At 64.3% G+C, this 10,589-nt stretch overlaps 3 protein-coding genes across 3 annotated transcripts in view; 1 reads left to right on the top strand and 2 right to left on the bottom strand.

Annotated features, from left to right (window-relative positions):
* Nucleotides 1-14: 14 nt before the first annotated feature.
* CHLRE_12g491200v5 (uncharacterized protein) lies at nucleotides 15-4,492 on the bottom strand. The gene is made up of 11 exons (XM_043067920.1): nucleotides 4,340-4,492; nucleotides 4,183-4,233; nucleotides 3,738-4,064; nucleotides 3,452-3,532; nucleotides 3,064-3,198; nucleotides 2,825-2,901; nucleotides 2,358-2,496; nucleotides 1,927-2,005; nucleotides 1,639-1,778; nucleotides 989-1,472; nucleotides 15-852 (listed from the first exon to the last, which is right to left on the bottom strand). Exons 1-10 carry the CDS (start codon nucleotides 4,440-4,442, stop codon nucleotides 1,405-1,407), a joined length of 1,200 nt encoding a protein of 399 aa, XP_042918016.1. The 5' UTR covers nucleotides 4,443-4,492; the 3' UTR covers nucleotides 15-852; nucleotides 989-1,404.
* Nucleotides 4,493-4,566: 74 nt separating this feature from the next.
* CHLRE_12g491150v5 (uncharacterized protein) lies at nucleotides 4,567-6,972 on the bottom strand. Its single transcript, XM_001690891.2, has 6 exons — nucleotides 6,749-6,972; nucleotides 6,621-6,673; nucleotides 6,523-6,545; nucleotides 6,064-6,174; nucleotides 5,550-5,631; nucleotides 4,567-5,242 (listed from the first exon to the last, which is right to left on the bottom strand). Exons 1-6 carry the CDS (start codon nucleotides 6,768-6,770, stop codon nucleotides 5,135-5,137), a joined length of 399 nt encoding a protein of 132 aa, XP_001690943.2. The 5' UTR covers nucleotides 6,771-6,972; the 3' UTR covers nucleotides 4,567-5,134.
* A 110-nt stretch (nucleotides 6,973-7,082) lies between these two features.
* The window catches only part of CHLRE_12g491100v5 (uncharacterized protein), a 6,922-nt gene continuing 3,415 nt past the window's right edge, over nucleotides 7,083-10,589 (top strand). The window contains exons 1-8 of the mRNA XM_043067919.1: nucleotides 7,083-7,278; nucleotides 7,364-7,507; nucleotides 7,894-8,171; nucleotides 8,436-8,892; nucleotides 9,227-9,580; nucleotides 9,794-9,844; nucleotides 10,099-10,179; nucleotides 10,435-10,512. Coding sequence (XP_042918017.1) covers nucleotides 7,460-7,507; nucleotides 7,894-8,171; nucleotides 8,436-8,892; nucleotides 9,227-9,580; nucleotides 9,794-9,844; nucleotides 10,099-10,179; nucleotides 10,435-10,512 — 1,347 coding nt within the window. The 5' untranslated portion in view covers nucleotides 7,083-7,278; nucleotides 7,364-7,459. The remainder of the gene's footprint in view (nucleotides 7,279-7,363; nucleotides 7,508-7,893; nucleotides 8,172-8,435; nucleotides 8,893-9,226; nucleotides 9,581-9,793; nucleotides 9,845-10,098; nucleotides 10,180-10,434; nucleotides 10,513-10,589) is intronic.

Consider the following 10,589-nt stretch of genomic DNA (forward strand, 5'->3'; position numbering starts at 1 on the left):
GATTTGCAGACAAGAGGGGCAGTTGTCCTCAACAGGGGAAAAGTGTGGGCTGGGCCCACACCGCACCTAAACGTGTCAGCCTCTGAGGCATAATGTCCTCCGAAATGCCTCATCTCCCGGACATAGCCAGGGTCGGTTGGTACAGGCAGTGCCTGCCAGGTGCCGCAAGCTACAGGCCCAAGCACAACAGAACAGCAGCAAACTACTGCTGTCTCATGCAGTCTGCTGCTGCTTACTACACGCTCCATTCACCTGCTGCAGACCCCTAACCAAAGCAACACCGGCAAGCTCGTCAGCCTGCGCGCCGTTGCAGCTTTTTTGTGACCAGCGAAGCTGGGACCCTTGAACCTGGCAGAAACCGGTCACAACAAGGAGGTGGCTGCCTTATGGCAGGAAAAGGGCTGATCCCGGGTCGTTATCAACCCAGCCACCTTGACGCGGGCGCCTACTAAGCACACGCCTCTATGTTGGGGGCCTTTGGCATCCCCGCAAATCCGGACGTGGCCGGTTGGGTGGGGTGCACAGTCCGTGCTAACCCGCAGCTAACAAACTAGTCACGTCACTCGCCGCCAATCAACACGTGCACCCTCAGCCCCACGCCCTGCTAGCGCCGTTCAGGCTCTCAGCCCGGCCCCGCCGCCGCCGGCGGCCATGGCGGCCGCTGCAGCTTGATCGGCCGCTCGAAGCCCATCAGCTTCAGCAGGAGGAGCACACGGATCACGTTAGGCACATAAGGCACATAAGGCAGCCACCTCCTTGTTTGTTCCACTGCTTGAGGATGCGTACTTGAGGTTGACTACGGCTTTGTCTCCGTATCGCTAGGGCGGGGGGTTAGCCCGCCCTAGCGATGGGCTGAGTGTGTGTGTGTGTGGGGGGGGGGCGCTAGGTAAATGACGATTGGAGGGCTGCGGCTATGCTAGCTGAGGCGTACTACTAGAATTGCGTAGTTGCGTTGATGACGGAGTCAACAAAGCTGGAGGGCACTTACTTGCCATCGCCTTGCATCGCGCACTCCGTGGGCACCCGCCCACATGTCAGCCATTGCGAGAGCATTATGTCCGGGGTTGTCGGGCCTGTCACACGGGGCCCTGACTTCACCGCGGCACACCGTGTAAACACACCACCATCGGCACTAGGTTTTCCGCATCAATCTCCACAGGCGGGCTCAGCCACACAGCCACTCAGCCAGCCAACCAGCCGGCCACTCGTGCTCCCTTTGCACGACCGGGGCTGGCTGACCCGGCACCTTCTTCATAAAATTACTACACCCGTCTACTCCTCATTGGCGCCAGCCGCTGTAAGAGTGCTTCCCCATCAACACGTTGCGCTGTGGAGGATTTGGCTCACACAATGGACAGCTCTTGACTCCGAACCTTCGTTCCGCCGGTCCGCCGTATTCTGCACTCAAACCTCGCTCGCGTCCTTCACGAGCGCTTTACCAACTTGCAACTTCGCTCCTTGCTTTGCAGCTTCTGCACAGCAAACAGCGCATGCAGTTCCAGGGGGTTACGCAAGTCACGTCTGCCCAACACCCACTGGAAATCCGCCACCCATGTACCGTAACGGAAGGGCCCCAAACCCTAGCCACCAGCCCTGCACCCTACAACCTGCCTTCAGCCAAGCCGGCCCTCTTCGCACCTGCGGCGAAGAAGCCTGGGCACATGGAGTCGGGCGCTGCGGGCCAGTGCGTGCCGTTGTCAAAGGCGTTGCAGCGCGCGTCTGCCAGCATCACGCCGCGCTGGCCCCGTGGCTTGTTGACGCACACAAAGTCCAAGTTACTGCGTTAGGGACGTGCAGGATGTGTAAGGGGGAAGGAAGGGCGTGCGTAGCGGTGGGGCCACGGGCACGCCCCGACCTATCAAGGCACAAAGCAGCTGTGCGCAGTGCAAAGCGTTACCCCCCTGCTCGGCCCGGGGCTGTCCTCACCCGTCTTCATCGCAGTCAAACATGGTCAACTCATCGTCGTCCGACTCGCACCACCACTCGGGCCGCAGGCAGGGCGGGCCTGTACAGCCGGGCGGCAGGCGAGTACGCGACCGCAAGGCGGTGGGCGGTGGGGTTGTAGATACCAGACCAAACTAAACCGAACTTAATTCAACAGGGCGATGAGGAGAGCGTGGCCTATGCTTGACAACGGACTGGCACGCGACAATAATCCCCATTCCTGAAATGCACCGAGTTCCCAGGGGACATGCGCGCAAACACCACACAGCTCAATCAACCAACAACTATTACCAAGACCACACATGTCTTGTGCCCCAGTGCCGCATCAGCTTCATCAGCTCACGTCGCCCTCGACCACTTCACAGCCATGACTCCCGCCCCACACTCATGGCCCCCCACCCCCCGCCGCTCACCCTTGAAGTAGGAGGGGCAGTAGGCGGCGGGCGCGTCCGGCCAGCCGGTGGCGCCGTCCCATGCGCCGCAGTGCTGACTGGACATGATGGCGCCGCGGCGGCCGCGGTCGTCGGAACACACCCAGTCCTGGATTTCGTCCTGATTGGAGCGAAGTGGTGGTGGTGGTAGCGGTGGTGGTAGCGGTGGTGGTGGTGGTGGTGGCGGTGGTGGTTGTGGTTGTGGTTGTGGTTGTGGTGGTGGTGGCGGTAGGCACAGGCGACATACGCGGGCCGTATTGGTGTGGGTGTGGGCAAATTTGGTTGATAGGGGGCCGAGGACCCGAGGACAGCCTGCGGGTGACGTGTGCATCCCGTGCGCAGGCCAGCGAGCCACGTGACCAAGCATGTGCACAGCCGCGCCGTGCCGTGCCACAACGTGCCGTGCCGTGCTGTGCCGTCCCCGTGTGCACCCACCGCCCCCAACTCACCCCGTCGCAGTCCGCCTGCTGCAACACCGCAGACGTGTGGGTGCACCACCAGGCGGGTCCAGGGCACACACGCACGTCTGCAGGCGGGTGCGTGGATGCATTGCGTGTGGGGGCTTGAAACCCAAAAAAACGGATCATGTAAGGGCTAGGACAGAAGGCGTGTGCGGTCACCGTCGTGGCCCGCGCAGGCGAACTCTGTCATCGCCGCGTGTTGTTTTGCAAGCGCTCCTGCCGCTCACCCACGAAGTACCCCGGGCACCACTCCCGGGGCGCCAGGCTCCAGCCGTCCTGCTCGCTGTCGCAGGGCGGGGAGCTGCCGGAGAGCAGCAGGCCCCGGTTGCCCTCGGCATCTGAACACACCAGGTCTAGGATGCCTGTGGATGAAGAGGAGGGGTGGCGGCAGCAGGGGCAGGGATCAGGGGCAGCAGTTGGGAAGCGCGGAGGACGTGAGAGGGGGACGAGAGCGTATTAAGGAGAGAGGACGATGCGCTGGCGCGGTCGTGCGACAAGTTACAACCCACCTCCTGCCTCCACCACCTGCCTCCACCTCCTGCCTCTACTCGCCCGCTGCCTCTTCACTCCGCTCGCGCACCCCTTCCCACCGCCGCCCACCCCCGCCCACCGCACCGTCGCCATCGCAGTCCACTCGGCCCAGGCTCATGGCGGGGTGCACGCACCAGTCGTCCGGCTGCTCGCACTCGTCCGGGCCTGGCGGCATCAAGGGTGGGGGGCAAGGCACGGCGCAAACACACGTGTCCCGTGGCCTGGCGCTCTGTACGGAAAGGTACGGAGGCGTGTCCCGCCCCCTTGCGCCCGTCCCCCGCCTGTTGGCGCTACCGGCAGCTCTGCCCCGCTCTGCCAACCCACCCCCTTCTCCGCCCCGCCCCGCCCACTGCCCCCGCGCCCACCCCACCTCCAAACACCTCCGGGCACAGCTTCTTGGGCGCACTGGGCCAGCCGCTGGCAGCCGGGTCGCAGCCCTTGCCCGAAGTGATGGCGCCGCGCCGGCCCACGCCCACATCCCCCGACAGCGACACGTTGGTCACGCTCCGCACTCCTCCGGCTCCGCCTCCGGCGCCTCCGGCGCCTCCGGATGCGGCTGCACCGCCGCCTGCGGCGGTGGTCGGGTCCGGGCCTGTTGGGTCTATGCAGACCCAGTCGGCTACGCCGTCGTCGTCGCAGTCGGCGCGTTTGAGCACCGCCCCGGGAGAGCGGCACCACTCGTGGGGCAGCTCGCAGGCTGGTAGGGGCGGGGATGGGGGCGGGGATGGTCCGGGCTGAGGCGCGTGGAGGTTTGTGTGGGCTGACAGTGGGCGGACTGGGCACGTAAGACCCTTGGGAAAGGAGGGGCCATGTACCTTTGTCATCGGGCGCTATTGTGCGGGCTTCCTTGTCGAATGCCGGAACGACTGCAGCGGGCCGGTGAGGGCGCCGAGGGGTTGGGGCAGGGGAAGGAGTGAAGGACGTGAGCTGCTTTGGACAGAAGCTCAAAAACCCCGGTTAGTGCCAGCGCACCATTCTTCTGTGATGGAGATGTGCGCACTGCGCTACCCCAATCGCTGAAGGCAACCGCAGTGAGCAATGTGACAAGCGACTTTATGCCGTGTCGCCGCGCCATACAAGTGCCCTATCTTTCCTTCGCTTGGAAGAGATAGCATGTCAGACGAGGCTCAGACATGTGGAGTGCGTTGCCGTTCAAGCGCTGTGTGTCAGTCGCGGAAGGCCATACTAGCTACTCGGCTTAGCTCGATTTCGCTCAGTGTTGAAGAAAGGTCGCACGTAAGGCATACAATTGTTATACAGTGACGCAGCCCTTATATCCTACTCGGCGCATGCACGACCATTGGCAGCAACTGTTGCAGGCTGTTGCCCCCTTTGCCGGACCCCGCACGGTGCCAAGCCCCCTTCACGTCGCAATCATGCTACTCACTGGAACTCAGACACTCAACGCAGCTTGTTCCTTCACTTGGCGCCCAAAACTGCACCAGGGCACGCATTTCAGCTGCCACGCTTGGTCCCCTGTGGACATCCAATCACGTAAGCCACTTGCCCCTCGCGAGGTAAATCCCCAACCCTTAATCAGCCGCCCTGCTTTGCCCCCGCTCCTCACAGCCAATCCACTCAGTACCGCGCCAGCCAGTCAGCAGCCATCTTCCATCCAACTCCACGAGTCATAACACAATACCGCGCATCTGAACATCAACCCAACGTATCATGTCACCAAACAGCATACCACCCCCTACCACTCCCTCCACGCCTCCGCGCGCCTCCGCTAATAACCCTCTGCTGCTGCACTCGCACTCTCTCCCCTCAGAAGAAGCCGCTATCTTTGCTGTTGAAGTAGTCGTAGGTGAGCACGGTGGCCCCAAGCACCAGCGCCGCAGCCAGCTCCATGATTAGCGCGCCGATGGTGATTACCTGGAGGCGGGGGAAAGATGGGGTTGGGAGAGGTGATGTGGGTTGCGAGGAAGCTGGAACGCGGTGCAAGGTGCCGGAGCAGCTGTGGGGAGGAGGGGCGAGGAGAGCGGTGAAGTCGTGAGGAGCGATGGGCACAATTGACGACACAACGGGTGGTAAACAAGCACCCAGCGACACTCTTTACCCTTCATACATTCTCTTTCCCTGGCCTCCGCATGCAACCTCAACGACCGTGTCCCTCATCCCCCCCTCCCCGCTCCCCTTGGGCCGCTCTTCCCCCACAGTCCACAGCGCCCGCCGTGCGCACCTTGGCGTGTGCCAGGATGGCCGGGATGGCGATTGAGCCCACCGCACTGAAGCCGGTGAGGAACTTGCCGGCATCCACCCAGCTGCGGAGCCATGACAGCGATGACAGAGGAAGAGGTGGCGCGGTGAGGCGGGTGCGCCATTGTGCCATTGTGCCATGTGAATGGTTGGTGGGTTTTGAGGGGACAACGCGTGGAGCCGTGAGGAAGGAAAGGGCGGGGCACGGGGTGTGGGCAGGTGCCTGGCGTGCAGCGGCACCAGCTGGGTGCCGGCCCCTCGCCCCGGTGAACCCATCCCAACCAGCCGCGGTCCCTGCGCAGCTGCTGCCAGCCTTCCCGCCCTGCCCGACCCATCCCACCAATCCCAAGCACACCAAGCACATGCACCCGCAGCCCCACACGCAGCACCCTCTGAGCGGCCCCCATGCCTCACTCCCCCACGGAATCCGCAGGCCCAAACGCTACACCCCTCTGCAGCCCCAAACCCTACACACAACATGACTTGGGAGCACGCACCCGCTCTGAATGCTGGAGCCGTAGATGGCGTAGCCGTCTCCCCCCGTACTCCCGAAGAACAGGTACGGCATTGGTACGAGCACGTACATGATGCCGACCAGCATGGGCCACCTGCACGTGCCGTTGCAGTTCAGGGTGCATGGGGTGGCGGTTCGGCTTGCCAGGCATACACACGGCATGTGTTGTGCCCCAAGCGCGGGCTGCCCAGCGGCCGCAGCGGGTCGCCCACACCAAGCATCCCCTTCCTGGTGCGCTACGCAACGGTGCGTTCGGAGATGTTGCATGCAATCCCCCGCTGCGCCCTGCGCGCTCTCGGCTCCTGCCCCCGTTCCTCGAGTTCGCCCTGGCACGACGGTGCGAAACCCTCGTGTGGGGTTGGGGTCACGGGTTGGGGTCCTGCGAACCCCGATTCCGCACCCTGAGAGCCCCGACCTTCACTCCGCATGTTGAGGCACTCACCAGTTGTCGAATAGCACGCAGCCCTGCAAGCCAACGACAGCGAGCGCGAGGAGTCACGGAGAGCATAAATTGGGACCCGCAACACTCCAACAACTCACCAATAATTGCAGCAGGAGTCCAGTCGATACTCCAAGCGCTAGCACCATTATGACTGCAAATGGAAACGAAAGCGAGCGGAGTTGGTACACTGACGCACTCGTCGGGCGCTCCAGCTCCTGGCGCATACCTCGAAAGTCCTGGATAGCCATTGTTTTGTGATGCCTAACCCAAACAGCTCAGCTGTGTCGTGTCAGCGCCCGAAAAGACCGCGAGCTGAGCGATGCCGGTGCGTGCAGGACCAAGAAGGTGAGGAAGGGGCAGTGTGTGAATGTGAGTATCAAACTTGCAATTTTGTTATGCACCAGTAAGCCCACTTCGTTCGCCCTGGGGTCGCCGGGTTTGGCCTGCCGGGTGCCGTACTGCGTGTGCGTGTGCGTGGATGGTCCAGTGCATAATGCGGCCCCTCCATTCTGTCCAGGTAGTCCAGGCCTTTCACCGAGCATAATGTTAGTAGTATGACTCGCATGGTGGCAGGCGGGCCAGCCCCCCGCCCCGCCGGGCTGGACGGCACGTCAGCCCTTGGCGGCCTGCTAGAGGCAACAGTCGGGTAGAGGAACCCGTGGAGGAACCCCTGGTCGGGTTATGGGCCTCTGGCGCGTTTCCCCCCCCAAAAAAAGTTTCCGCGACTCAGGGCCGACACCTGCAGAGCTTTACCCGGTGAGCATGCCATGGAAATACCACGACGTATCTGCACGCCATTCATGCTGTCCCCCACAGTTATCGTGCTACCTGCCGATCGCAGGCTCACACGGCGCTGTTGGCGCTCAACCCAAGCTCTGCCTTGAGCGCTGCAGCTTGTGTGCGGGTGTGTGTGGGTGCTGTGCATGACGGTGCATGCATGGTGCTGCAGGCCCACGGGTCACCCGTCAGCTCAGCTCGGGAGAGGGCTAAGCCGCGGCAGTGCTGGCTAGAGTACTGTGTTTTCTCCCAGTTCCTGAATTCTGTTGAACAGCAACTGCTAACACTTGGCGCCACTTCGTCGGGCTTCGTCGGGTTGAGTCTGCGAAGAGCCCAGCGGTCTCGCATTAGGCCGCTTGCAAGAGCTCGTGAAGAGCTTGACAGCTGCTTTGAACAGTGCAGCACGACTCGGGCTGCTGCACAAGCACCGCCGCCGCGACCTCGCCGCCGCGGCCACGGCCCGCTCTGCCTGCTGCACTGCTCTGTACAAGACAAGCGCAACGCCGCCCGAGCGCCACCATTTGCAACAGCCGCAACAGCATCACAAGCAGGACGTAAGGCCTGACCATGGCGGACGCGCAACCGCCGCCCCAGAGCCCGCTGGGCAACGCGCCACCCACCTCGGACCAACACCACCACAGCAGCTCTCAACAACATGGCTTTCAGCAGCACCAGCAGCAGCACCAGCAGCGCAATTATCAGCAGCTGCCGGCGGTTCGTGACCTTCGCGGCCGCGTGGCGCTGGTCACCGGCGCCACCAGCGGGCTGGGGCTGGAGGCGGCGGCAGCGCTGGCGGCCCGCGGGGCCACGGTGCTGTTCGGGGCGCGCAACCCGGACAAGGCGGCACGTGTGGCGGTGGACATACGGGCACGGTAAGGGCGGCCGGGCGGGCGGTCAGGGGGTGGGGTTAAGGTGTTGGGTGGGCACCAAGGAGGGAGGCATGGAGAGTAAGGGGAAAGCACCCCTCTTCTGGCCCGTGCTGTGTGCCCTGCCTGCCGATGTGCTGCCCGCTGCGCCCGCTGCAGTCCACTGAACTGCAGCTGTCCTCTTCTCTTCATGGGTCTCCCCAACCCCACGTCGCCTACCTGCCTCCGCCGCCCGGTTAATGCTACTGCCGCCACGGCGCCGCCCCACAGGTTCGCGCCAGACGCGGATCTGGATCTCATCCTGCCCTCCAAGCACTGGCCGCAGCCCCACACCTCTACACACAGCGCTAACGCCAGCGACACCAAGAGCAGCGACAGCCCCCAGCACGCCAGCGGTGGCGGCCGCCACGGGGGCCTGTGTGTCCCCGCTCTGGATCTGGCCGACCCCCCGTCTATATCCCGCTTCGCAGCCGCATTGCTAGGCCCGACGACCGGGTCAGGTGGCCGGGGTGGCCTGGTTCAGGAGAATGAGAAGGAGCAACACCAGGCGGAGGGGGCAGCGCCTGGCAACGGCGGAGGCAACGGCGGAGGGGGTGCTGGTGGCGGTGGCGGCGAGGGCGTGTGGCGGCTGCCGCTGCACATCCTGATCAACAACGCCGGGAGCAGCCTGCTGCCGCCGGGGCCGCGCAGCGGGATCACGGCCTGGGGCGTCAACGGCCTGGCGCAGGTGCGTGCTTGTATGTGGGGGGGGGGGGTGTTGCATGCGTGTGTGTGTGGGGGGGCGGGCGTATGTGTGTGTATGCGCGCAGTCTTTGGGTGCCTTACTGCCTGGTGACAACCGTATATGTTTCGGGGTCAGGAAGGGGCGAGCAGTGGAGAGCTGGAGATGAGGGGTGTTGCCAAAGCCCATGCGGCTGAGCGGCATAGGCGTCGCAATATCGTGTCTCGTGCGATGCGGTGCCTGGTCTGGCTACCAACCGACCCAACTGCCGCCACCCCAACCACCACGCCGTAACCGCCACGCAACCGCCACGCCGCAAACCCCTCCTAACCGCCGCCAGGTCAACTACCTGGGTGCCTACCAGCTGACTCGCCTGCTGGCGCCCAAGCTGATTGAGGGCGTCCGGGCGGAGGCTGCAGCTGCAGCTGCCGCTGCTGCTACTGCCCCTGCGGCTACAACTGGTCCCGAAGCCACCAGCAGCAACAACGACAACATCCACAGCGGCACCACCGGTAGCAGTAGCAGCAGCAGCAGTAGCAGCAGCGGTAGCGCGGGCGGCGGCATCAGCCGTGTGGCGGGCCGTGTGGTGGCGGTGAGCAGTGTGACGCACCGCTGCTACGAGCTGCCGGCGGACCCGCGGCTGTTCCTGCACGCCACGGCCGACATCACCTACGCCTGGACCAAGAGCGCCAACGTGAGGGGGAGGGAGGGGCGGAGGGGGCGCGAGGGAGGGCGGGAGAAAGTGGGGAGGGAAGGGCGAGAGGACGGCCCATGTATCGTTTAGTACATGTGCGAAGTTGGCAGGGGTTTTGCTCGCCGGCTGATGTCGCAACCTATGTGCTCCGCACAGCACAACACGCACCATTGCTCAAGCCAAGCCCGTGTCGCACTGCCGTACGTTCCGCAGGTGCTGTTTGCATACGAGCTACAACGCCGCCTGGGGGAGTACGGCATCCAGGTAGGGGGGGGGCGTCCCTGGGGCGGCGGGAGTGGTGCTACACACGAAGCCTCGGGCCTCCTGCCGGCCTGACCTCCTCCCGCTGCCTACTCCCCACCTCCCACTTGCCACTGCCCTCCCCTCTCCTACTCCCCCAACCCCTCTGCTCCACTGCCTTCTTCTCCCCTCCCCTCTCCTCCCATCGCCCTCCCCTTCCTTCCCTGCCCCACCTACCCGCCTGCCCCTGCTGCCCCTGCTGCCCCCCCTGCCTGCAGTCGTGTGCGGTGGACCCGGGCGGCGTGCGCACCGCCATCTGGGACGAGGTGCCCGCGCTGGCGGTGCCGCCCGCCAAGTGGGTGAGTGCAGCGCGCTTCGCAGTGTGTGCATGAGTGTGTGTGTGCGGGCTCAGTTGGGGCATGAGCGGGCGGGCGGGTGGGGTGGGTACAGGTGGGTGGGTGGGTGGGTGGGTGGGTGGGGTCAAGTCCGACACGCCACGCGCTCCAGTGGTCCGGCGCGTTTCCGTATGCCCTGACCCACGCGCACACATACACCCACACACACAATTGACTGTCTTTGCGCTTTGCTTTCCCTGTGCTCATTAACACACGTAGGTGATTGAGGCTCTGTACGCGCCGCCGTCTGACGGCGCCGCAGTGCTGGTGGAGGCGGCCACACGGCCCTGGGACCAGGTGGGGGTGGGGGTGGGGGTTTGGGGTTGTTGTGCCCTACCGCTGCGGGTACGGGCGCAGGTGCAAGTGCTTCTTGC

The sequence above is a fragment of the Chlamydomonas reinhardtii genome, chromosome 12, assembly GCF_000002595.2.
Source record: "Chlamydomonas reinhardtii strain CC-503 cw92 mt+ chromosome 12, whole genome shotgun sequence".
NCBI lineage: Eukaryota > Viridiplantae > Chlorophyta > Chlorophyceae > Chlamydomonadales > Chlamydomonadaceae > Chlamydomonas > Chlamydomonas reinhardtii.